The sequence below is a fragment of the Coturnix japonica genome, chromosome 11, assembly GCF_001577835.2.
Source record: "Coturnix japonica isolate 7356 chromosome 11, Coturnix japonica 2.1, whole genome shotgun sequence".
NCBI classification, from domain to species: Eukaryota; Metazoa; Chordata; class Aves; order Galliformes; family Phasianidae; genus Coturnix; species Coturnix japonica.
In genome coordinates this window covers 8,448,200-8,476,108 of record NC_029526.1, presented here as the reverse complement: position 1 = coordinate 8,476,108, position 27,909 = coordinate 8,448,200, and the positions used below count along the sequence as shown (strand labels likewise).

Below are 27,909 nucleotides of genomic sequence, written 5' to 3'. Positions count from 1 at the left end.
AAATCTGTAACAGAAATCACATTAGATATTTGAACTTGAAATAGCTACTTGTGAAATATCCTTTCTGAACTTGATTGTTATCCTTGGTGTGTTTAGTGAGGAAAACTTACTCAGATCTGAGTCTGAAAACAGGGGCATTTCCATCATTCTTATTTGGTTTCTAGTAGAAAATCGAACTTGATTTTGAACCTAACTGTAGCAGTGCAGGATGCACAGGTGTTCCTCAGCCTTTCTCAGCTGCTCAATGGTTTTTGGCTTTAAGTTTATTGTAGGCGGTGGTTAACTTAACAAGCCACTCCTTCATGTATTGTTCACACTAAACAAACTGCCTCAGGACTGTCTCTTCTTTCTGTCCACTAAAACATGAAAAGTTGGAACTGCTAGAGAATGTTAATGTAATGTGAATGGTTTCTCACTCCAGAATGCATACAACATGGCAGAGCTGCAGGTGTCTGTTCAGACCAGCCCAGCTTATTCCCTCTACAAGAAGAAAGCGAAAACAACAGAATGGAACAGCTTCTTTAGTGCTGCATCTCCAGGCATGCAGGAGCAGACCAGAACATCTGTGACTATACAAACACCTTTTACAAGCAAAGCCTTTGGTCAGTACTTGTCAGATATTGTTCAAGATGCTGACCACAGTCCCCAGGCTGTTCCCCATGACTCACTGCAGGTGTTTTGCACTGAAGGAGAAGGCTCAGTCGCTAGTGGTCTCAGTACCTTGAGCTCCTCTGAACCAGATGAGGATGTGGTGTATGATGACATTAAAGAGTGGGGATCAAAGTTTGAGAAATTAAGTGAACTCTACTCACATACGGATGCAGAAGATCGGTAGATACCAGCTGTACTATTATCTGGAAGGGACTGTGAAGGACAGCTTTTCATGTTCTTGCTACTTACTTTCAATTATCATGTACCATTGCCCTTCCTCCTTTTATTTTTAAAACAACTTTCCCATTAATGGACAACAATTTGCACTTGAACAAAATATTTAATAGTAGGAGCTTATCCTGGGACATTCAGAACATTTAATTTGGGGTATAAAAACTAAAGGAAAAAAGCATAAATCAGTGAGCTGCTTAAACCATTGAATATCTTCATTTTTGCTTACAGTTGCATCAGTAGCTTGTTTGGGGAGGTCTGGCTTTTGTTTCTATTTTATAGGTTAGATTAATTTGCACATTTTCAAATGATAAATGTTCATGCGGAATCTTATTCTTGCACATGTCTGTGACACAATTTCAACCAACAGTTACACATTTCATATAACATGGCATCTTTTCTGGAAAAAGTAAAGGCTATTTTTACCCATCCCTGCTAATTTTGATTCACAGATGGTACATAAGTTATATTAGTATTGTTTCCCTGATACCTGTAAAGAAACATTGGCTAATATATCTTCTAATGCTCACAAGGTGGGTATGTCAGATTCTATAGTTCATTGCCAGAGCAGACATAAACAGTGAATGAAAATTGGAGCAAACAGAAAACATGCAAAAAAAGAAAAAGAAAAAAACAACCCCAAAAAAAGATCCCTTCCTCAAACATCATTAATTGCGTCTGCACATCTTGTGTTCTTGCCACAGCCATGGATATACTGCCATTTTGGTTGCTTTTAATTTAATTTAGCTTGTAAGCTCTTTGGGGCAAGCAATGTCTTTATTTGTCTGTGAAGTGTCATGTATATCTAAAGCACTATTTAAATAATAAATAAGCCTTCTGAATGTGATGTCTCTTCCTTGCACATGTTTAAGGTTGACTGAACTTTGGACTCCTGTTAGTTGTTCCTTACTCAGCTTTGATCAACCACTTCCACAGACACGTTCATGGACCCTGTTCTGGCTGAGAAGGAGCTGAGGGAAGCAGCTCACCTTCCCAAGAAAGCGCCCAAATGATCTGACTACAGGGTACAGTGATAAGGTGAGCTCAGTCCTGGAGAAGCACTTAGACTTCTATAAAGTACTTAAATGGTTACTGGGTGGGAGTGAAAACAAGCCAGACCAGAGCTTGGTCACTTTGAGCCACATGGGCAGCTGGGTTGCTCAGACAGAGCTGTAGATTTGCTCAGGTTGAGAAGTCTCTCATTTCCATTCCCAAAGAGGCAGTTTGGAAGCCAAACTGAAGTAGAAACTGAAGTTGCTACTCTACTACTTCTATCCCAATTCCAGCTATGGAACTGATTTGTAAGCAAACAAATAATAAATAAACACTCAGTTTATCTGCATTTTGACAAAGGCTTTTACAGAATAAAACAAAAAGGTCAGAAAAAAACATTTCAAATGCGACATGAACTTATGTATATAGAATCTCATCACATACACATTTACAGCTGTCACGCTCTATTAAAAACACACTTTCCTTGTTTCTAGAGATTACTAATTAGTTCAATTAATCTATGTCTTAATTTGCATTTGCTCTTTTAATTACTGTGCAGTTTGTGAAAGCACTTGTTTCGCATATACAAGACACAAGAATTTCAGTTCCTGTACAAAAACCCTTATCACAGCACAGCACAAACATCTTTCCAGAACAAGGGACAGCTGGTCTGCCAACAGGAAGCTTTGCAATGAATGGGGGGGAGAAAAAGAATTTAAATAAACATCACTGTGTCCCTGGGTAGTTGGATTTTCAGTAATCTGGTACTTCTATTAATCTTCTTCCACATTCTTTACAGAATTTAACATGTACTAAGAACATTTTATTTAGTATAAAATATTTGTAAAGGTCTGAAATTTAAATAATCGTGTGGATATTAGTATTTAATCTGTCTGCCTGCCAACTGTATTAATCTTCGTGTTTTTCCCCTTTTAACATAACATTCCAAGTATGTAACACGGAGCCAAGCCATATGAAAGCTGATTGTCCTTAGGTCTGACCTACTGGCTGGCACACTTAGAAGAAACCACAGCTGTAAGAGAAGCAGGGTTAGGAAAGGAGGAGCAAGCTGAGCTTCTTACTTACAGAAATGACTCATTCTAAGATCATTACTGTATGTGTGAAGACACCTGAGGAAAGTAGAAACTACTGAAAAATTCTTTCTTTCCCTTAATACAGCCTGAAATAAAACAGAAGTTTTCCTACCAGAAACTTTCTTAGTCCATCCCAACATAAAAACCAAAATATTTGAGTTTCCAATTACACAATTTATTTAGTACATACATCCCTTTACAACAACATATAAAATAACTATATATTAGATCACACCAACAGACCTTTGAAACACAAAATGAGAATTACTTACAGACCTCAAAGGCTTTTCTCCCCTAAAAACACCTTGACTACGTGATAACCTTTTGTCTCTATGATCTCAAATAGGTCATTTGATGCCTACCATTCCACTTAGAGTGCACAGCTTAGTGTTCCTTCCTAACAATAGCTAACACAGACAAGAAATCACCATGGTGTCGTTCACATGGTCATTATTTGTATGATTTTTGTGAGTGCGTTGCATTCTTGGGTGTGCATCGTATTTAATACGATGAAACAGTGATGCCACAACAGCCACGTGGAAATAAGGTGCATCAGAATAATGTGGTTCAGGAACAGATGAAGTTATTATAGAATAGACTGAAATAAAATAAAATTGCATATTTAAATGCAGTTTTTTGTCATAAGACTCAGGAAGCAGAGGAAATCAGCCAGACAAACACCTCCTGGAGGTCTTCAGTACTTACACCCAGCCTCCAGGAACACAGAATGTAGCCCTTTGTACCACCTGTGCCTTGGCCACCAGCCTCCCCAGCATACCTCAGTGCTGGCAAGCTTTTAAAGTCAAGCAGGAGAACAGCTGCTTGCTGCTTCTGAGGGCCTTTCCTTGGAACTGGTGAGTCCTTTTGTTCCTTGGCATTTTCTATGTTGCTGTTGTAAGAATGTTTTTCTAGCTGTTTTACTATGTAGTCATTTAAGCATGTGCTTCCATCTTATCTTACATGTTTCAAGTACAGAAACTGTTGGTGTTACTTGAAAGTACCACAAATTCTGCTCAATGCAGAACGTTAAGAAGTGCTTTGTATCTGTCTAATGCTTCAAATTTCTGTGCCCTAATTTAAGGGGTCATCTGGATTAGGAGCAGACATTGTGTTACTGTGGTAGTTCTGCACCAGGAGAGCCATGGTTTGCATGCCTGGCTTTTGGTTTTTCTATTTTTTTTAAAAAAACATTTTGTAGTTTGTACAAAGAGGTTGAATTTCTCCTTTAGCAAAATGAGAGGCTGTGCTTGTGAAGAAAAAGAATCTATTTAAGAATAATTATTGTTACGGTCTGGAATAGTTTTAGATGTTATTGACAAATAAATAGTGAGAATCTTGGGGTGCCTCAGGAGCTTCAAATCTCTCATTTCAATCAGAAGAAAGTTACTGCACCTTTAAAGAAAGATACAACCACATTTTTAAAGTAAGACAGTTCAGTCTGGATATACTTTACCTTACATGTGCTTGTTTTCAATTACTGTAAGGCACTCACTGAGGAATTCACTGACCCATGCTTTCAGCAAGAACAGGCATGCATCATTACAGGCCTAATTAAAGTTTTAATACTGATTAAAATGTTTTATTATTGTATTATGTTAAACTGCAGTGGTCTCCAACCTCATTAAGGGATACAGAACAGAAATTATTCAGGAGTTTCAGTTGCTCGGTTTAACAACCCAGCCACTGTCAATGTTTGATTTAAATACAGTCTGATTAAAGTACGCTTTCTTTTTGTGTTAGCGTGGAAGTACAGAGAGATGTTCAACATTGTTTAATGAGTATTTACTGAATATAAAATTGTTTGAGCATGTGACAGAACTATCTCCGTCTCTGCAGTAATTTACCTTCGTACAACTGAAAAGGGAAAACATTTAAATCATTTGGAATTGGAACACAACTCAGTTGTGAAAGCTAATCTCATTACACATCTTGATTAAATTAAGTGTGGAGTTTGCTATCAGTAGCACTTTAAGTTTCCCATCATTAGAAATTAATTGCAGTGGTAATTATTATAACAGAGTTATTTGCACAGGCCACAAACACTCTTATAGGTGTTCAAATGTTAATTCAATGTTGGCCTAGAGGCACTTGATTATTACAATTCTGTTTTTCGTAAGAAATAAATGATCCTAGTGGATATCTAATTAAAGTTGGAGAGTACTGTTAGACTTCCAATTAGATTTAATCTCTAATTTCAATATAAAACCAAAAGCAGTGCTAAAACACAGTCAAAGTGATACATCATCTACATAGCATTTAAAAAGTCAGTACAATCTGCGAAGTTCTAGCCTGGAAAAAAAAACAAATAACAAAGGCAACAAACAAATGGCAAAATCTCAGGATTGAGGACTGCCTTCACTTCATCTTCCAAATGTATTTTAGCTAACTGTAGTCTGTCTCAGCCTAGAGGGCATGGATACGGGGATTTCTGTGACAAAATTAACAGCTTTGCATCTGGAATGAAGTAAAGCAAAGCTCCAATACTGAAAGTTCCTGTCAATTTTAGGTTTGTCTTCTTTTTTATGTGAAGTTGGCACTGTTCAATTTTGGTACCCTACTTCTGGAATTCATGTGTGTGGGGGGTGGAAATAGATCCCCTGTAGTTCAGAGAGCAAATAGAGAAAATAACACAAGAGTCCATGCTGAGAAATTTGTTCTTTGTTTGTCCTGAGCATTCTAAGGGATATTTTACAGGGGTACATGCAACGTGTATCAGGCATGCTCTGACCTTAATTTTCATCAGAAATACGACACTCCATCATTAAATGCTTAACATTATAAAACAGTGTGTTTCAGTCTCGCTAAAAATGCAGGGCAATGGTTTCTGCAGTCACACTCACAAACTTCCAAACTCATACCCACATACATTCCCAATGAATTCAAAAGAGAGGCACTGAAAGAGCATACAAGACCTGGCAGAACAGATCAGATCTGTAAGATTAAACCCTATTTTTCTTTTTAAAGATTCACACAGATAATACATGTTCCGTATGGAATAGCATGACCTGCTTTTGTTGGATTTTTATCATTTTGTAGTAAAAATGCACAGCACTGAGCGGATCTGCATAGGCTGCAGTGGTCATTCATGCTGCTTGTTTTGTGTGTCTTTAAACTGGTTACAGCTGGAAAACAGTTACATCCTACATATTCAGCAGGTCAGATTTGATAATCAAAATGGTCCCAACTAGCATTTCTTTATGAATCTATGAAAATCTTGGCAACATCAAAAAGATTATCAAAACTAAAACTGTCTTTAAGAAAAACCCAAACAAATAAAAAAAAGAATTGCAGTAATTAAGCAAGAAACCATCCGTGTAAAATGTCTTACAAACGTAAAATGTTTGTAAATTTCTGCATTTTCTTATGTGGGTCCTAGCATTAAAATACTGAACTTGAAGCCGTTGTTGGAAATGTTATTTATGCTTAGCAAGTTTGTAAACATGGAACGTTTTGTTCTGAAACACTCTGGTGAAGTGTGCAGTATAAGAAGGCAGATTTTTTTTAATTTCCTCACAGAAACGAGGATACAACGAAGGCTTCAAATCAGGTTCGTTTTCTCCCAAACCGTCCATGATCTGTAATGAAATTGAACAGATTAAAATATGATGAAATAGCTTTAGCCAGCTCAGTTACAAGAAATAACAAGAAACTAAAAACAATAATGTGACAACACGTTCAGGTGGTTGGACTAAACAGAGTTGTTAACAAACTCTAATGAACAAGTAAGAGTAAGATTTGCTGTACCATTGCATAAAAGGTTTGCTTGTCAGTGGTAAATACCTGCTGTGGGCAACATCATCTGCTGTGGCTCCAGGTCAGTTCTAGAAAAGCCTAAAAATTCCCCTAACACAATGGAGTAATACAATTGTCTACTTTCCCCAAGGGAACCAAAGCTGTGATTTGATTTACTCTGTGAAAGAGAGCACGGTTTGTGTATTGCTAACCTGAAGCTCAGCAGGAAGCTATTGCTTATTTTGTGCAGGCTGAATTTCATCAACTACTTGTTGCAAGGAGGGTTTGTATTTATAGTTGTAAATACTTGCAAGGAGGATTTAATATGACAATTTTGAGCATGTCCATAAGCTCCATCAGATTTTACTTCCCACACTCATGATGAAGTGTGTGTGGTTGAAGCTACTCCAGGTCATAACAGAATGAGAAGCTGAGCAAAACATATTTTCTTTATAAATCTGTGTGATACTTACATGACCATTCGCTATATCTAGAAGGTCACGCAACCGACAGCCTCTACTGTGTCGTCTTTCATAACAAATGCTGTCTTCTAAGATCACATAGTCTGTGCTGAAGGAGCGCAATATTCTGTAAACATCTTCAGGAGACCTCTTGGCATAGATCTGATAAATCTATAAAAGAAGAAAATTAATTTGTAAGATACGTGCATGATCATGTATTTGTGTGCTCTTTCATGATTCTGTTATCTTGAACATGAAGAAATGAGATCCGAGTGATCTGAATTAGAAATTAGAAAAACAAAACCAAACAACCCAACATACCCACAATAAACCATAACCCCACTTGTATTCATTTACCACTTAGTTTCTTATATTATATTACATTCATACTTACATCATGGATGCTGTGATAACAGTACTGCTGCTGACTGAAACATATTTCAACCCTTTTCAGAAAGGTTCTGGTAGATGCCTGTAAAACTTTCAGAACAATTTTTCCATCTTTGTAGAGCTTCTCATGGTAGTTTTTGTATAAAATGTTATGTCTGGAACTGAAGGGATTACTGAGCAAATCAGGAAGTGCTCTATGTGAGTTTAACAGCCCAACTGGTCAGCAGGTTCAATTAATACCAACAACACCCAACGCAGTTCACTCAGAATGAGCTTGGGCATCTAGTTCAGTTATTTAGACATACACCAGATACTCCAAGCACTGAGCTTTGCGAATGAGATAAAACCTAGGAACTGTACCTCACAATAAGTTAGAGCAACAAGTACAGCACACGATGATGCTTGCAGTATGCCATTAGAGATAGGAAGAGTTTTCCTGAATGAAGCCAGTGATATGGATAAACATTAGCTTAAGCAGTTGAAATACTCTTACCTGTTTTGTTCTCTCTCTCAGATGCTTATCCTCATAATGGGGATGGTTAGTTAATGTCCGTCCAGTGCAAAGTTTGACTCCAGCTAATAGCTGCATGCTTCCAGCAAACACTGCTGTGTTTGGAGTATTTGACCTAAAGAAACGTTGATAAGTCTGAGGATGTCTCTGTGGGGGCATTTTTGCATCACTTGTCACAGTTCAGACAGAAAAAAAGACTGAAAAAATATTTCTCTCTCCACTATTCAGGGAGCAAACTGGTCAAGTAACTGTGTTTTCAAATACGAGGCCTTAAATTCCAATATTCCCTTTAATGATGCACTCCTCAAAGTACACTTCATATTTCATAGTTTTCTTGGGTTCATATAAACATTCAATTTCTGCAGATTTCCATATCCTAACTATTTAAATACTTCAGGAAACTTACCGTGACTTACATTTTGTGTCTGATGTAAGTTATTCTACATAAAATGGATTATTTGAATGCATAAATTTATTACTGTCTTGGTATTGACTTGGAATGGAAATTTTATTCAGTCAGATGTACTACTTGGGCAGCAATGGGAGACAAATTATGAAAGAAGTGTCTCTAGTTGCAAAAAGCATGGACATTGCTGGGGGGTATGTAACATGGGGGAAGATAGCAGGCTGAAATACTACTATTGATTTTGTGATCTCAACTGAAAACCATAGCCATTGTCTGGAATTGTTAACTAAATAAGTCCTTGGCATTTCAGGATTGTTTAAGTACCCTGCACACAATCCCCAAAGATTTCTTATCCATGCTTCCCCCAACATGTTTAGAATTTAAAATATATGAAAAGAGACAACAGACAAAAAAGATTGTATAAACATGCAAGACAGGAGAGGCTGCTGTAAGTAAAGGCTGATAAGTGGTTGTAGTATGCCAAGTGCTTAGCTGGCTTCCATCACTCAGTGGGCAAATAACTAAGGGATTTTCTACCAAAACATTAAATCAGCAGAAAGAAGTGTGCATTAAACCAAGTAAAATTAAATTGAGGAAACGTGAACAGATGCCTAAAATTCATATACGTGCACACATGGCACCTATGATACTCAAACAAATGTGTTGCTTTGGGGTGCACTTTAGGGAACCTTTTGAAGTTGCATCTACAAATTCAGTCATATTTAAGCTCAATGACAGGCTTGAAAATACTGAGATACAAGTGTTAACTTTTACTATTTCCTTTCAAGAGATTATGCTTAGAAATGAATTAATAATTATAAAACCCTCCTAAGAAAATACTGCACTGCTAATCTCATCTGGGAAGGACAGAGGTAGTATTTTAATATGTCAGTTTAACTTTCTCAACATGTTTTTCAGCAATTTTTAAAAAACAGTTTCATTTTAAATTCTGAAAATATTTGATCTCTTTTAAAAATTTGTTTTACTTAAAACATTCACAGCCTTTATCACTATATGTAAATGTTTCACTATGAGAAATAAATTAGTCTTAGAATTGAATATAATGTAAATGTAATGGTCATGACAGGCTGCCAGTGAGGGTTCATCCTTGCATCTGCAGGACAGCAAAGTTCTTCAGACTAAGCTGGAAACAACATGGACAAGGTTCAAACAGGGGCTTAATGAAGCTTAGACCCTAAGTGGAAAACAACTCTCTCAAAGTAACTTTATGCCAGCGTTCACGTTTGTGTAACAAGAGTTTTAGTGTGAGAAGTCTATTTCTGTTCAGGATTTGAAGAAGAAGAAATCTAGAACAAATGGCAAATGTCCTTTTTCTATAATATACTAGTAACACTGCTGTCTAAAATGTAGAAGGTGCAGGTTTCAATTAGCCCTCTCTTCTGAAAGGGTAATTGCTTTTACTTAGATGGGGTGAAAAACTACTTTATTTTCCAAGCATTATTTAAGCCAGCATGTGCTCCTACCAGTGTGACCTTCCTGCAATGTCTGCCTTCCCTGTTCTTCTAGAGCTTTAGATCATAGCTGCTACTGACCTTTAATGTTCTGGAACAACCACTAGAGGGAGATGTGACAATTAACTAATATTCGTCAGGTACAGGATAATTTCTACATTTCATGCGAGCATCCTTCCTTAACACTACCTGAATCAGACACTAACTGCTGTGGTCTGTATCCAAGGCAGCTAATGTGCTTCAAAGCACAGAATGACACTTCTCTATTATAGAAAAATGAAGCAATTTTTACAAATGTCTGAGCAAATGATGTATAAAATGAAAGGATAATTTGTTTTTATAGCTTTCCGCCAAGCTCCATACCACACTGCCCAACCTGCAAACAATGTATTCTGTACGAAATGTCACTAAATAATGACAAGGACTTACAGGTCAAACTGATTTACATTATATAATTTAAATGTCATTCCAAGCAGACCCGATGGCATTTTGAACAAATAATCTAATTTATTTTTGAAGCTCTAAGCTTTCAACAAGTTAATTACAGCTGAACTGATGGGTAAACTAAGCACTATAGTAAAACGTGCGAAGCTTTCCTTTGCCTAAATTTGAGAATTTAGAGAATTATGTAAATACTTAACATTAAAAAATGAAGCTTCTTTACCGGAATTACAGGGTCTGTGCTTAACTTGCACAGATTCTAAAAGTAGTAGTTTCTCTTACTAAGCTGCCAAAGAATTATTGCAGCTTTGTTTTAGGGAAGTCCTGCTGAAATGGCAAATGTTGCAATTAGAGGTTTTATTATTAGAAAGAAAATAGCTATTCCTATTGAATGTCCACTGAAGTTAACTCTGTAGACAGCTTTGAAAGCTAGAAATCCTGATAGAACAGAGATTATTTCCTTTCCTAACACTTGGGTATGTCAAAAATTGTGCTGTAGAGTAGATGAAATCTGATACCATCTATAGTTTATATGGTTTATATATTTAAAATATTGTTTATCTCTTGAAAATGCTATGGTAGTGTTAGTAAGGGGGAGAGTTAATGATTCATCTGCAGACACTTTGTTGTGGACAGACTAATAGTTTGCTATGATTCAGGCTGTATATTTGGACAAGTTAATGTGCATTTTGATCTAAGCTGATAGAAGGATTTTCTTATTGTGCAGAGTCTGCAACACAGTTAGTTCATTGCTACACATGACAAATTAGAGCTCCTTATGCTGAATTTTAGTAATGAATGATGTGTTTCTGACACCAATCTTGACAGATCATTAACTGTAGCAGAATTATCAAGCTCTAGATCATAAAATACATCTTTTTTTTTTCTTTTTTTCTTTTTTTTTAACACAATGAAACTTAGAGAATAACTCCTACTTTAAGAAACTTACCATAAATATTTGTCTTGTATTAACTGAATGCCTGCAAATATTCTAAATGATGGAAAAAACATGGCCTGCTTTCAAAATAAGTCAGTGAAAGTTTGTAATACATTCCACTTCTAAGTTACTTCTTATTATAGATTAAAGAAATACAATGTTATGGAGCGCAATAAATATACTACTATGGCAAAATGGACTGGGTGAGTGGCTTCACTCAAGTTCACTGCATATAAAAACACAACAGAAGGCTCCAAGGAAATACTTCAGATAGGTCAGTATTCTATGTAGTAAACTCAAATGGACTTTCCAGAATATTCTCTGCTGTTTAAAAGAAAACAAAAAAACTGGCTTTGAAAAACATCTTTGCTAAAGATGTTGCTAAAACATCTATGCTAATAATGTATATAATTAAATGCTCCAAATAAATACAAATTCTAGAAATATCAGTCTTCAAAGCTTAACCTGAAAGACTTTAGTGATGAGCTGTATGTTAATAGAATGTATCTCTTAAATTCACAGTACTCCAGAGAACATCCTTTTTGGCATTTCTTCTCAGGATCTCCTATATGCTGTGCTCCAAACTGTTCCCATGACTAAAACACCCACTTTCCTATGCTCTGTGAGAAAGCAGATGTGATGAGGTGGGTTTGAAATAATTCTCACACTTCTGAAAGAGATGTTCCACCTATTTTTAGCCTTGTCAAATACAAATAATTTGTTTACAGTTTGGAGCATATGCTGGGACTAATTCTAGTAAGTTCAAGAAACAGACTGTGGGGTACAGATTTTCCAGCTGTACAACTTTAATCCCAGCTTTTTAAAATTATAAAGCAGGGGGTAAAATCCAAAAGGAAAGCTTTTGAATGTGAAGAACTACTAATGTAAAGAGGTGGACATTATATGATGGAAGAAACTTGATGCTTCCAAATTGACCTCCTTCAGCTGGGAAAACCGTGTGTTTATGGGAGCAAATGGAGTTAACTGGTTCCCAGACATGCATGCAATGCAATAGCATGGTACTGAACCAGAGAAGAGCAGGCTGTGAGGGACTGCATAAAGCTCTTCCCCACAGCCATTAATATGGTAACCTCTAGATACCCCATTCATCCGTAACTATCTCCATGGGTCACCAGAGTTCACTGATAACCTGTGATAAACAGAACAGAGGACTATAACTAAGAACATTAGATTTACATAAATAGCATTTAACTTAAATAGAGAAAAAATCCTCTTACTTAATCCAGTTCATCAGCTCCACAGTGTCTGGGTCATAGAATTCTCTGAGCTCTAACAGTTCATCCATTATTCCTGGCCAGAACTGCAATTAAAAGAAACAAACTGAAGACAGAATGAAACAAAACAATACAAAACAAATTCTGGATGCTGAAATAGATATTAATTCCTCTCAGTTGGTAATCAGTCTTGTCCAGCTCATTGATTACAAATCTCAAGCTCTACTCTTCTTAGGAAAGATATGTGACTGTCATTATAATGTAAAATTTGGGAGTTACAGATCTGCAGCTTCTGCTAGATGACCAGAGGATCGTATTTAACATCTAGAAGATGGTTATGGCAGCAATCATTGATTTGGTTGTGTATTGTAGTATTGTAACACTGTATTTCTGCTCTTCAGAAGATCTCCCATGAGATTAATAAGTCAATTAACCAGTTGTGAAATGAGGGAAGACAAATTATTCTCTTCGCTGCTGAATCACCCCAGGAAGCCAAATGTTTTGGGGAGCTTGGAACACCACTTGCCTAGAATTCTTTCTGACTGGAGGATATTGACTCTGTTTCAGTTCTATAGATTATCTTGCAAACCTGCTCTGTGATGTACTGAAAATCTGATGACACTGAGAGATCTACTGAATGTTGGGACAGCTAAAGAATTCACAGAAATAACACTTTCAGTTTATCTGAAAGAAGTTGTTTGTACTGTACTAATGAAGAAAACACGTTTAAATAGAAATACAGATGTTCTGTAGGTCTCAAGACTTCATCAGATCTGAACAGCCAACATTTTAGCTGTATCTGCATCTGAATAAAGTAATGATAAAGTGATGTATTTGGAACCCTAGTAACCTCAAACCTCAAAAGAGGCTTTCATTAGCTTATTTAGGATTAGGCTAATAATCCCATAATGCTCCTATTTTGAGGAACAGCACTAAAGCACGGTGGTTCTGACAAATGTATCCAAAACAGGCTATAGAATGCCAATTTGTATTCACTACTAGTTCAAGAACTAGTTAGTTCTGGAACTTCCTCTGTAAGAAATTTTTATTCCAGTCATTGAAGGGCAATCTGGTGATAAGTTTTCTCTGTTTGTCAGCTTGTCTTCCTGATAGCTCACCAACTCCTACTGCTTTGCGCATAGATATCCACTCCTACTGTAGCTGCATTGATAAGAACTGACTTCTGAAAGCCCAAGAAAAAATACCAGGCTGATGAATTTCATTATTCCCACTGAGCACTTTGAATGGTGGCATTTTTAATGTCAGTAAAATTTATGTCCTATATCTAGGGGGAAAAAAAAAAAAAAAAAAAAGAGAGACTGACTGATCTAAAGCATATGAAAATCAGTGATTTCTGTTGATTTCAGAATTGAATCTGATGGGATTCAGGAACTTTCTATCAGCTCATAAAGAATGAGAAAAAATACATTCCTATCTGATCTGTCACATTAGACCATCAATTAGATTGTTATGCTCATAGCATCACCTGTATCAAAACAAATGGCATTATTTCAATCATTTTCTTAGATGGTAGAAAAGGTAAATGACTTCCCCAAGTAGCTTCCAAATGAAAAAAGAAAGTCCAAGTTGACCACTTGTAGAATATATCAGTGTAACTCCACAAACTGTTGCAGAATTTAGTTCTCCAACAAAGTACCTTCTGATTTTTTTTTTCCTCTTGGCAAATGCAGGGAAAAAGTAATGCATGCCCCTTAGTTTAATGACATAGCTCTCCCTGCTGTGACAGACTAATAAACTTGTACACATTATAATTTTAGCCCATTATTTATGCTTTTTGTATTCTGTATTTTAAAATGTATCAGATGAGGCAGTGCAGTATATTTTGCTGTGAATGTTTTGATTATTTCTGCTCTTATAGTAAATCAGTGTGCAGTTGAACAATCTGCATGTAATCTGCATTTCTTATATAACTTAGGTAAAATCAGAACAGACAGCTCACATTTCCATAAAGCTATGCATATAAATATTTGGTAACTTAAATGTATAATTAGACAAACCAATTTTTTCTATGAACAACTACTTTAGATCAAATGAGTCCAAGTTACCCTTCCCATATTTTTGTGCATATGAAATTGTATTTACATGTTAAGTAGGTCTATCATGATTTTGACAATTTAGCAATAAATTTCTATGCAGTTATGCATAAACATCTTTTTAGAAAACTCCATTCAACTAAAAAAATGCCAAAACATCAAGTGAAAAAAACTTACCTTATATAAAATGTATAGTAATGTAATTATTGGTATCAAGTATTTAATCACTTGTGTCTAAGAAAAAACACACACACCAAAAAGGTTATTCTTACAATATATGTTTATGTGATTAATTAATTGTTAACATATTGTTCTGACACACTTATCAACTGGAATTTACACATTTTGAATTTTATGGTCATGATCCTATTTTGATTTTGTTTTAAAGTGAAACCCTTATTGAACACCCATGATAAAATGGTGGATTTTTAACTATAAATTTAATCTGCTTTCTATAAAAATACTGTGTTTTTTACTTTAATAGATTGTAAAGTTCTTTTTGGACTGTTGATGATTTCTTAGTATGGTGGCTAAGATGTAACGCTGTCAATATTTTTCATAGCTATATCAATATTGCCATCTAGAGTATTAAAATGGAATTGTTCAGTATATAAAACACTAGAAAATATACTTAACTAAATAAATAAAAATGCTTCTGAAAAAATTTGTTTGAAAGGACAAACAAAATTCATTTGATTTTTAAAGTTCTGAGTCTTGACTGGTGTAGCAAAAAAACTATCTTTATGAAATGCAGTAAGCATCGTGCTAACCCGCTGTGATGTGTAGAGACGAACACATTTCAAGATAAGTCGCCACACTTCGGTACTACACAGGCCAAAAGATGCAAATACACACATGTGGGATGTCCAGAGGTACTTCATTCTGAAATAACACAGAAAAGTTTTTGTCTTTTCACTTTTTGCCAGGCCGTATTGATAAGGGAATTTATGTCAGAGAAATTCTGAACAGTTTTCTTGGACTTTCATGACTCTACAATAATTTAATGAAAAATAAACACAACTCTTTGCTGTGTGCTTTTGAGAACGTATCTGCTCCCAAAATTCCAAACAATATTTTTGTCAGGACTTGGGGAAATTGGGCTTTAGCCAAGAAGGAATTATAGATCTGGGAGAGAAAGAAGGTTCATGGCCCTATCAGTTTATGGTCAGCATTTTTCACGCTTTCATTAAAACGTGTTGTCAACAAAAACATTTAGTAGATTAATAATTAGAAAGTACCTCATTGTGCTTAAAGCCAGACATCCAAAAAGAACGGTGTGAATTAAGTTGTAAGCAGCATCAGGCTTCAGTGATATTGTGCATTCTTCCATTTTTTCGAGGGCTTGATTTGAACAGCTGATTAAGCACAACAAGCAATAAGTGTTAACAAAAGCATCTAATCCTTCTGAAGTTAAAGGGCAAGACTGCTGTTATGAGTCCATAGCCTTATATTACAGTTGATGTAATTAAGCCTTCTAGCACCAGCTTGATACAGCATTAAGTATTTATTTTCGCATATGCTGCTCTAGAAGTGATTATTTCTAAACTGTAATTGTTTACAGAAACTCATGTTTGAACTTCTTGGTCTAATACAGTCAGTTCCCATGTCTGCTGAAGATAAAACTGATTAAAATAACCAAAACAACAATGACTAAAAACTAAAGCAAGAGTGACAAAACATAACAAACTGAATTATTTTTGAAATGTATTTTACCTGAGGTTCCGAAGAGCAACAATGACAGCTGTTACTGTCATGGGGAAGAGAACGAATATGTAGACATAAAAAAGTAACGTATCAGAGAGTCTTGAAAAAGTATTTAATGGCAATAAACCAAAAGCTTCTTCACAAAGATAGAGGCTAGCATCGAAATCTCTAAAGAAAAAAGAATAATACTCATCATCATGTATGTCATAATGTGAAATAAAGAATCAGTTTTGTTTTTTTTCTCAAGCAATCATAAAGCCACAGTGGTGCAGCTGTTGAAGTTGAACAACATAAAGTAGGACTGCAGTTAAATCATACCTTGTTGCTCCAAATCCAAATTTTGCTTTGAGGAATTTGAATATATGTTCGTCTGACTCAAGATTAAGAATTTTCTACGGAGAGGGGGAAAAAATAAAAGAGCAATCATGTTGTAAGTATATAAAAAATTAAACTTAACATTGTAAATAAGTTTTCTTAACCTTTTAAATTAAACTATGAATAAACACAGTCTTACAAAGATAGGATGTTTTGCAATCAAATATGCACTCATTTTGTAATGCAGTGCTGTGGCCCCAAGAGCAAATTATTTACATTTTAATGTATACTATTTTTTTCTTGTTTACAGATAAATATTACCAATGATAAGTTGGCTTTAGCTATACTTTTTTTTTTTTTTTACTTCAGTGACTTATTACATCTTATTGTGATGTTTTTATACACCTTGTATACTAAGTTTTAACCTTAGTTTTATACAGTTTCTTGAAGAAAAGGTATTACTGTCTTCTCTATTGTGTAGATCTCTATGCACAAAAGCAAGTAAAGGTCTACATCATCGTCTACATCATTTTTATAGCACATATTCAATTCAGCTGTGTTAACTGAGGAGTCAATCACTGAAACTTTGCAAATACTGAGCAGTATCATAATGTATTATAAAACTAGTTTATTCATAACTTGAAGCCAACTATAGGTTGGGCTTCTACATATAAATATGTATTTGAATATGTGGTGTTAATTTACATTAACAATTTTAAGACTATGTTTTAAAATCATACCAAAAAAGTTAGCAAAACAGTCTTTAATTTCTGAATCCTATTCTGAAATGCAGTGAAATCTCATGGAAATTTTTATTTAAAGATATTATCGTATGTGACCTCTTAACAAGTACCTTTCAATGTATTACATTTTTTAACACTTCTATATTAAAAAATAGTTTGCTTACCTTGATAAATTTATTTACTAGAAGAGTCAAGCTTGACACTAATAGTGCATGGAGGATAAGTTTCCCAAGCCTGTTAAGCAAGCTGCCCTTTTTTAGGTTTTTCTAGAAAGAAAAAAAATATTGAAATACAAGACCAACAAAGACTATCTGAAATCAGTTACGTGTTTAGGCCTTAAGTCAGGATGCGATTTGCATTAGGCCCACATAAGCAAAAGTTCAGACATGCAAATATCTAAAATAAAGATATATTTATTTCCTAAAACTGAAGGGACAGTATCATAAAAATTCTTCAGCATATTGTTGCACAATTCTGTAACTAGCCAAACGCGTATCTTTTCAAGAATCTGTTTGTTAGACTTTCCACCTAAATGTGGCAAAGTGACGACAAATGTCAGTCAATATGATTTTGACCAATTCAAAGCTCCAGATATGAGAACTGTTCTACTCATAGACAATTTGGAGTAGGTGCAGACATCATCTTAAGAAATAAATGAAATAAAATCACAGTTCTGATTTTAGAAGGTTGCATAAGTGAGAGACAGCAGGGTCAGGTTTATATATTCTGGTTATAGACTCTCAGCTGTTCCACTATTACTAGAAATTCAAGATTATAATGAATATAAATTACTCATATATATATGTATGTCACACTGTTTATATGTTATTTTAAACATATTTCAGTACATACCTGGATTGTTTTTGCTATCAAGATAGAAGCATTAAAGCTTACAAGTAATGATCCAAGTATCATTGAGTTAAAGAACTGTAGGGCACATACTAGCAGTAATCCAGAAATTTGGATGATATAGAGCCATGTAACCTGTAAAAATGAGACTTTTATGACTGTAAAACTTTACAGTAAATTGCTTTCCTTTTAATGTGTTTTATAATTTACTTCAACATCAGTTATTTTTACAAAACAATTTTCTTGCACAAAATCATCACACAGCCATTACTATATTTTTTCTATATTTATATCCCGAAGTAGTTAATATTTTATACTTTTCCTGGGATACCTGATGTTATAATAAATTGGACAAGTTAAATACTTGCAGAGTGAGGGAAATATTAATTAGTTAGGATTTGGGAAATGTTATCTATTTTCTTTAGTCACAAAAGTATAACTGTAGCCTCTAACACATTTTTATGACTAAAGACTTACAGCTTAGTGCAGTACAGCATTAAATATTATCTAATCTGTGTGACTTCCTCTTTTGTCTTTTCAAACAACTATGTCCATTCACTTGGATGCAAACTCTAAAAAAACAGCTGATTTTCTGATACATTGGTACCAAAACATAAACTTTACTTTATAGAAAGTGAACTTCAGTCTTGTGTTACTGTGGTCATCAAATTAATTGTAAAATGTCAATTAAGCAGCACTTTTGGAAAATTAATATGAAATAATAATGGTGTAGTATATCCACTATAGACCAGGATTAATCTGTTAATTTGCCAACATATAAGGTAGCTAATTAGTCGAACTAATTGTTAACTTCAACTAACGTACAAATTTACTGGACTATTTTAATTATCTCTTAAATAAACCACTTTATTGTGATATGTAGTCACCATACTAACATTTGGTTATGTTAATACAATCACTAATATTCAAATCAGCATCACATTTTAAATGAAATTAACCTGAATTACTCTTTATTCTGTCATAATTTTGTTAAATTTACGTGGGAAGCTTTTTCAAATTGTGTACTAATTGCAAGGGCTAAAATCTCAGCAGAATTGTACACTGGCACTAAATTTGAAGACAATAGTTTCATCTTCTATAGTGTACTTGTTTCCTAAGATCTTCCTAGTGATATTTGCTTTACTTTTGGCTCATTCAGTTTCTGGTAGATTTCAGTGTTATTTTGTGCTGGATGATAATGTATGATAGATAACTTCTGCTTCTTCTGAGCAGTTCTGTCTGACTTTGTTTTAGTGATGCAGTGCCTCTACCTAGCTTTCAAACATGGATGTACATAAGTTAAATTCATAAACTCTTATATCTTCATCTCAATTTTTATTTATTTTGTTCTTGGCCATTTCCATAGGACATGCTCAAGCTGTGCTATTAAATAAATGTTAAGATGGTGTTTAAAAGCAGTCCCCTTAATACTGGCAAACTATAGCAACATCTTAATAAAATCAGATGAAAGTTTAGCAACATAAGTTAACTATATGAAGTGAAAATCAGTTGGGAAAAAAACAAGCGAACAGGAATTATGTATATTTTGAGTATTCACTTTTTCACTTAAAATTTATGAGCTATGATTATTCAAAAGCAGAAGGGCATGCAGGCCTTACACCAGTTACTGTAATACTTCAGAACTGTTAGCCTTATCATAGAAAAAAGTGTGCTTATTTCCAAACATGATCTTACCTTTGCTGTTGGAAGTATGTCAAAGCAGTCCAGTATGAATAATGCCAGTGCTTGTATTAGCATCATAAACTGATTAAATTGCCAAGTCAAGCTAAAGAGGAAGGTTGCTACAAATACAGCCAGAAGCGTCAATCTCTAGGAGGGTGGAAAGAAGTTGTATGTAACATTTAATTTCTTTAAATCCACTTTTAAAATGTGAATACATGCACTCTAACTGCAGTAACTACTTGCATGAGTATCTTTAGAGCTCCAACTACTTGTATTTATGCTAAGTATGCATACATAGTATATACAGAAGCATAATTTATATATGTAATTTATATTTATTTATATATATATATATGGTGTGTGTATATATACATATATATTCACACAGACATATATATTTAACTCCAGTGCTAGAAATGCTTTTAAAGTGATTTTTCCCAAGTTTTACAGGAGCATCTCTGATATTAGTTTTACTGTGCCATACTTATAAGAAATACTCACTTCTTGAGCTGGCTGCAAATGACTTCTGAAGAGGTAAGTAATGGCTGCTATCTGAACCGCAAAGAATGGCAGGGCCCAGTTTTCTCTCAAGGGAATGGTGAATTCTACTCTTGTAGTGTCTATTCTGTAAAAAACAGTTTCATTAATTTAAAGCAAACAGAGAACCAACTTTGGTGACAGAAAAGTTGCAATGATGGGCATGTTTTGTGGTGTTTTAGATATGTAGGCTAGTTGCTCTAGTTTCTTAGACATTCCTGACTCTGAAAAATTATGAAGATTCTGCAGATCTACAGATTGTTTCTATGACTCAAGTGTTGTACTTAAATTTATTGTTAAAAAATTTATAGTATGTATTAAATCTTATAGATAAAATGCTGCCTGGTTAACTTAGAAATAAGCCTCAAAATGGCAGCATGTGGAGTTTAAGTCACAAGTAATTCTACTTTGCCTTTTGGTTTCTGTAAAAGCAAATATCATCAATTTTTTTCCTTTTTCTGGCTAATCTGGAGAGAAACATTCAGTTTCAATTTTCCTCTAATTGATAATGCGTCTAAAGGTTTAATGCCCTATCATTGACATGAGGTAAAGTTTTAGAAAACTGAATGTTGACTCTCACCTACCTGTTGGTAATATACCAGCAAGCTGCCAACAACCCTGAAAGCCATGTTCCACTAAGAAGCCAGCTTGTTACATACAGAGCAATGACATAAACTGCCTGAAGTCCAAACAAAGTGTAGATATAAAAATAAACAGGCTCTAGGTATTGCTGTAAAACACAAGAACACTGATGTTGACATCAAACACTTGGGGAGGGGATTATACTTAATATGAATTAGATTTTGCTTTAATAAATTCAAAAGGCATTAGAAAAAATTTTCTAATTGGAAAAAAAAAAAAGAAAAAAAAGGAAAGAAACAACTGAAAAGGAGAGCTATGATTCACTGGACAATCTTCATAATGCACTTACAGTCTAAAGCCATAAATAAATGCCTACCTGAATTGGAAGAATCCTATACAGAATGCTGAGAAACACCTCCTGGTAAACATTCATTCTTTCAAGTATGTTAATTGTCCTCACAGATTCAGTTTTATTGTCATATACTAAACCATGTAAACCTTAATGATAAAGAGAAATCGAAATAGGAGATTGTCATTTTTCCCCCTCCATCTTCATTTGAACAGTGAATAATTTTTTCAAAGGTATTTTAGGATCTTTCACCAAAACCTGCAAATGTTGAGCCAAGGATTCAGATCACACTGCCTCTAAATCACTATGACCATCTGAGGTTTTCGATTTCCCTGCTTAGAATATGACTCAGAGTGTTAATTCAAGTACTATGTATTTAGTGATGTTTAAAACATTGATTTCTACACTTAGATTCTGATTTGTACTGGTTTGTACAGAACCATTCTTGTCACTACACTGAACACATGCAATGTTAATATTGACAAAAACGTAGAATAAGCAAAATTGTGAGAGAGCAACAGTTAAGTATCTAGAAAACATGGCAGTCACAGTAAGCCCCACTATATTGCATTTGGTTTGCTTTTAGAAGTTGCTCGTTGTGTCACTAACTATGTATTGGTGTGCAGTGTAAAATTACCCCTTCCCACAAATACCCCATCATGTAAATTAAATAACAAGACACAAATAATAATGAGAATAATGTACTGAACAAAGTAGCAAGGCCAAAACCTGAACGGAAATGAAAGTTGTCCCTCAAGGTGAAGGTGTGGCACAGAAACCAATGGACCACTGTGAAATAGATCATGTCCATACCTTAGTGGGTCTCTGGTGGGTAAACAGGACAAATCTGTTTCCACTACAGTCATTACACCATCTTTCAAACCTAAGGCATTCCTTGTCCTCAACCATATTTGAAAAAATGTTAAGAATGTTCTGCTGGCAACACAAAATAAAACTTACTTCACAGTTTACAATACCTTGCTGGATGGAAGCAGCCTGAATCATCTGTTTGTAGTAGGAATAATAAAGTCCACATTCTGTTCGGAATGAAATTTCTCTTTCAACTTCCTGTAAGTAAAAGTTCAATAATAAATTCAATCTCTATTTGCTTTTCACATTTGCATGAAGCAGACAGTTGGTTGTTTTTTCTTCTGTTAAGCCAATCTGATAGGTGTGGTAGTTAGTGAACTCCTCAAATTTTGATTCAATGAATTTGATTGGGTACTCATCCAATCAATTACTGCAGTGCCAGTTTTAGAATAGAAAATTAGTTTCCAATTTCAATGTAAATAAAAAGTAGAAACTCTCATTCTATCTACATGGGGGAAACTGGCCCACACAGTGGTTTGAGTATTTGAGTTCATTCTATTAAACTTAGTTTAAATAAAGGTAAAATAAATGTACAAATTTGGGCGAGTGGCAAATGCTGGAGATGTCGGTGCCTCTGTTAACATTAGTAGCATATATGATTATTGTGTTTCTGATATGCAAATCTGAAACATTTTAGATATTTTACAATTTTTGTAACATTCAGTGTTTAGATACATGCAGTGGCCAACAGCTGGAGTTTAAAACTGCATATGTGTGCTCCGTGCAATTTAATGTTTCTTTTCCAGATGTGGATATCCTGTAGTGTTCTATGGCTTTGCCACCATAAGGCTTGATGAAGTCAGCGTGCTATGCTTGGGACTACAACATAATCCCAACTCTGGGATCTCAGCTGGCATGGTGTGCTGCTGCCCACTTGCTAAATGCTGTTTCTTGTTGGAAGCCAGGTGTTTGTTACTCTCATATTTTTATACAGAAATTTAGGGTAAAAGGAAAACTGACTAATTACTTGTTTTTATGCATTGGTGGACTAATGGACTTACACACCCCATATGTGGTGTAAGCAAGACTTATATTAAGAGCTTTCATTGAGATTCTGGAAGATAATCTTATTAATTCAGCTTTCTTTACAAAAAGAACTTTACTAGAATAATAATAGAATGATACTGTTTTCTGGTATTTTTATGAATGCCATTCTGGTTAAAACAACCTTGTATAGAATCCTAAAACATTTACCTTTCCTACACGGTCCCATCTCTTCTGCTGGCACAGAATTCATAGTATTTCATAGTTAAAATAAAGCTAGACAGAGAATCCCCTACTTCCACTACTGCCCAGTACAGAATCTTATCTCAAAACGCATGTTTTATTGAAGTTAACTTCACAAAATCAGTATTAGATCTGGTTTGAGAAAAATCAACAGATAAAAATGCATCTGATTCAAAACAAGTCCACAATGAAACTTTCCAGCTGCTCTGCAGCATGCAAATTTTTATAATATCAGCAGAATAAACTCACATTGGCACTAAATAGTGACAGTGACATACTTAGCAAAATGAGGGTGCTGGATGATTTCAAATTCATCACTACTGAAAAGCTTTCTAATACCAAAAAAGTGTCTGATTTTAAGTCTTAAAATAAATAAATAAATAAAAATGTTAACATTTGGAATTTATTGGGGGGGAGAGTGTAGTCACAGAGGGGAATCTAATTAGCAAAAATGCATTCAAACATGATTAATTTGTAATCCTGGCACCAGCTGCATTCACCCAAATGCTATACTTTATGAGACAAACACTAGTGAGTATTACATCTGTTTCATGCTAAGACAACATCTGTTTTATTCACTCACAAGACTTTTCCAGTTTTACAGCAATTTATACTTTTCCTAGTATTCTATGTCAATGATAAACATGCAGACTTATGGGTAAGCACTGTAAGAGCATGTTTGCCTTAATGTATGTTCATTTTCTAGGTGCTCAAAAAAAGAAGTTACCACTATAAGGAGGAAAAAAGAAATTTTCTGGGATACATGGAGTTGCATATAATTTTAATTTATGCAACTGTATTCTAATAATATTAAGCATTCAAAACAAAATACAAAGGACTCTTCATCTCTAGGGCAGTGCAAAATTCTAGAATTCAGGTTTCCTCAGGCTCCTTAGCCAAGTCATTCAGAACACTGAGCAAGCAGCCAAAGTTTTAGTTGAGTTTTTCTACAAATTAAGAGTACAAGCAAAGCTCTAATTTATTTTCCTTTTTGACAAAGCCAAAGCACAGTCCGTGTTACTGAAAATATTTTTTAGCTGCTCAATTTAGGATCAGAAAAATTTGAAAATGTCCTCGACTGTACAACCCAGCACAGACAGCTGCTATCAGTGTTTCTGGTTGCAAATCATGCCTTCAGCAAACATATTTAATCCACATACATGGTCTCTTGGCCGGTTAACCTCGCATCCATCTGTTAGGATGGCATGGTTCCACTTAGATCATACTTTCAATTGAGAGTAAACGTACCCAACAACCACTCAAAGTGTATTCCTTTGGAATGATATTACAAAAGTTCTGGACTGCCATTTTTTTTCTGCTTATAGCTCACATGTTTACTTTGTGAAGTTCTAATTAGGTGGCTACTAATTTTTCCACTTTTTGCTCATCTTTCTACTCAGAATGTAATGAAGGAAAATACAAGCACTCAGAGAAGGAATCCCAGTCGTCTTATGCTGCATGTCTGAAAGACTTGAGATTTGTTACTTTTATTCTTGGGCTCATTATTTAAAGAAAATTGAGTATCAAAAGAATAAATGGTTACTCAGAAGGGATGAGGAGCAAATGAAAACCATGAAATGGTTTGTGTTACAGTACTCATTTTCATTGTGGCCTTGGCTCATTCCTGTTTAAGGCTTCTTCAGAGTCTGCATTTGAACAAACAATATGCTAGCTGACAAAGAAAATGATAAAATTCCTCCCCATTCTGTTATTTTCATAGTAGAACATGTTTCCAAAAGACATTGTACTTGAGGTGTACCTTCATTATATATATCTAGTAATCTAGCTGTAGGCGTCTGTTCATTGCAGGGGAGTTGGAATAGATGACCTCTAAAGGTCCCTTCCAACTCAAACAATTCTGTGATTCTATATTCAAAAAAAGATGTCAGGGGGTACAGAACAGTATTACATGTACAATACAGTAGCAATTGTTTCAGTAAGTGCCAACTATTTTTATTTTCAGTGTGTATGTGAGTCTAGGACAGGAAAAGTGCCTAGGATAAAAAAATACTCATATTGCAATACAAGTATGCCAGTTAAATATAGTTGTTCCTTGAATATCATTATACATGTGGACCTAAAAAAAAAATCTACTTATTTTAGGAATCTTCAAAGAAAAATGACTCACCTAATTCTTTTCACTGGTTAAATTTAGATGTGTGTACAGCTGTATTATTTTCCCATAAAATGATTCTAGAGAGAAAACCAGCCAGAGCTGGATCTTGGGAATGAAAATTCTCCTACATGTAGATGTTAGTTTGACATTGGTTAATGTTTGAAATATGTTCTGAGTTTTGCACATTTAGGATATTCTTCCATAAATTTAGTATTGATTAGTAAGGGACTGCTTAAATTCCACTACAAGATCACAGTGTAATTACAATTAAATAATTGTGTGCCAAAATTCAGCATATTGTTTTATCTCTTTGTGGTGGTGGTCGTTTTGAATTGCTTTGGATATAGGAGATGATTATAAAACAACATATAGTAAACTGTTAAACTCTAGATAATGATCAGCTGCTGGAAGAACCATTGCTATTCCTGAGGTAGGCAAGTAATAGCACAGTTGTCTAGCAATGTATTTAGAAGAAAAGCAGTTGAATGTTATTAACAGAAATGATTGAGGATATAAAAATCTGTGAGGAAGGAGGTACAGCTCATGATTTTACATACCAAATTAAAAAAAACAAACCAAAACATTGAAATATTCCATGCCTCTGAGCAATTGCAAGATAAGTAAATGAAATTTCAACTAACACTCTTATTAATGCTCTATGAAAATAAATGTTACCTTAATATTGGAAAACCATAGGTCATTTTCATGCAGTGTAGCAACATAAATGGAAGTAAGAAGTCCAAGAAAGATGGCAACAATTCCACCAACAGTTAGTGAAAGTATATTCCACAGCTTTCCACCTGTATGATCTTGGAAGAGAAATATTTGACTGTGTAACTGCAAAGCATGTAATTTGATGTCAGTGAATTTTGGAAACTCATCTACACACCGTTTGTGCTAATATAGTTTACATTTCATAGGCAGCAGGACATTAGAACTAAGAATGCATGCAAAGTGAAATATGGCATGCCTTAACTGGAAATACGTAGAATTTTAGAACACAAGAACTCTATACAAATAGAGAAATACATATCTAATTTGTAAATATAAATTGAAATGCCCTTCAGGCAGCATTTCTGACTAAGGCTATACAAAATGACTGTTACATCACAAAGACATTGAGATCTTCAAACTTCTTAGTATAGCTGCCAGTTTGTCTGTTTGTTTGTTTTGGGGGGCTCAGAAGTCTCAGTAAGCACTCACAAGGAGACTGAACGGTGGCCAAAGCAGCCTTTGATGCCAGCATCAAGCTTTGAAATGCAGATAATCTCCTTTTCACATCAGAATGAGATTACAGTCATAACAAAGGGAAGGAAAGGTTGCATCTAGGTAGCTCAAGTATTGTATTAGTGTTGCACTGTAAGCATTTAATACTTACATTTATTTATTTATTTATTATGTTTATAAAAGACCTAATATGGATTTTAGTGATCTGGAATTCTGTCCCTTAAATGGCTATTTCATACTATGTGCAACGTCTACATAAACAGTAGCAAATACACAATTCAATGGAGTTGAGGGCTGAACAATAACACTAAGCCTAAATGTACTTGTGTGTAAGCAACTGAGGTAACTTTCATCTACCAAAAATATATGTACAGGAACACTGAGATTTTAAATCAAAAACTTCCTTAAACTAATAAAACCCAAACAAACAAAACCGAAACCAAAACTCTGATAACTCTGAAGTTACAGTTCCAAAGAACACTGTTAGTACTTCATTATTTAAACAGATCCTCAAATGAAGACACTTAACGTCTCTCTTTAAACTCATCTGGATAGTCTGTTCTTTTCTACAAGTGAGAGTTTGCAGTGAAATTAATATTCCATGTGCAATTTGCTTATACTTAAGTACAATTTATCAGAGGTCTTCAATTTCTTTTGTTACCGGTGACTTTTATATCTTCAAGAACCTATGATAGCTACATGACGTCTGATATTGTGTTACTATTACTAAACAGACAGAACAGTTTTGACTTGAAATTAAATTTAAATTAGGGTTTTAAAATGGAGGTGAGAGTGTTGTGCAGTAGACTACATACCCTTAGTCTCATCCAATTCATTTTGGTAACAGATGTTCAAGTATGAACATTTACTTGATATGTACCTAATTCTAACCTATGTGTCTAGGACAGAAACCTGAAGCTAAATGCTACCAGAAAGCCATAGGGTTACAAGCCAGTTCATTTACCCACCAGAAAGAATTTTCCCCTCAGACTTCACATTCTTCTCCTCTGAAGGTTGATCTTCGTCTGCTTCTGGGACTTTTCCACCCTTTCTCTGTCTTACGGTTGTCATGATGACAGTCACTTTATTATTCTTCACT

At 34.8% G+C, this 27,909-nt stretch overlaps 2 protein-coding genes across 3 annotated transcripts in view; one reads left to right on the top strand and one right to left on the bottom strand.

Moving 5' to 3' along the window:
* Positions 1-4,149, top strand: part of LOC107319315 (neural-cadherin-like) — a 44,248-nt gene extending 40,099 nt beyond the window's left edge. Inside the window, exon 33 of the mRNA XM_015874041.2 lies at positions 422-4,149. Coding sequence (XP_015729527.2) covers positions 422-835 — 414 coding nt within the window. The 3' untranslated portion in view covers positions 836-4,149. The remainder of the gene's footprint in view (positions 1-421) is intronic.
* DPY19L3 (dpy-19 like C-mannosyltransferase 3) lies at positions 3,123-27,909 on the bottom strand. Of its 2 annotated transcripts, XM_032446976.1 has the most exons (18): positions 27,779-27,909; positions 26,259-26,392; positions 22,348-22,438; positions 21,398-21,519; positions 21,024-21,169; positions 20,404-20,527; positions 19,915-20,049; positions 18,223-18,354; positions 17,535-17,636; positions 16,631-16,704; positions 16,322-16,480; positions 15,847-15,963; positions 15,379-15,490; positions 14,786-14,842; positions 12,558-12,640; positions 8,046-8,178; positions 7,175-7,333; positions 3,123-6,544 (listed from the first exon to the last, which is right to left on the bottom strand). In XM_032446976.1, the coding sequence occupies exons 1-18, from the start codon at positions 27,879-27,881 to the stop codon at positions 6,383-6,385; spliced, it is 2,145 nt and encodes a 714-aa protein (XP_032302867.1). In that variant the 5' UTR covers positions 27,882-27,909; the 3' UTR covers positions 3,123-6,382. The 2 variants fall into 2 exon arrangements, with proteins under 2 accessions (XP_032302867.1, XP_032302868.1); XM_032446977.1 differs by lacking the exon at positions 21,398-21,519 and having other exon boundaries at positions 22,331-22,438.

What these genes read in the sequence shown, in the direction of transcription:
- DPY19L3 (XM_032446976.1), bottom strand. Translation starts at nt 27,881, where the DNA reads ATGACAACCGTAAGACAGAGAAAGGGTGGAAAAGTCCCAGAAGCAGAC. An exon ending in GGCTGCTTCCATCCAGCAAG is followed by an intron (nt 21,520 to 22,347) that starts GTATTGTAAACT and finishes TTTATCATTAAG; the next exon opens with GTTTACATGGTTTAGTATAT. An exon ending in TGATAGCAAAAACAATCCAG is followed by an intron (nt 17,637 to 18,222) that starts GTATGTACTGAA and finishes TTTTCTTTCTAG; the next exon opens with AAAAACCTAAAAAAGGGCAG.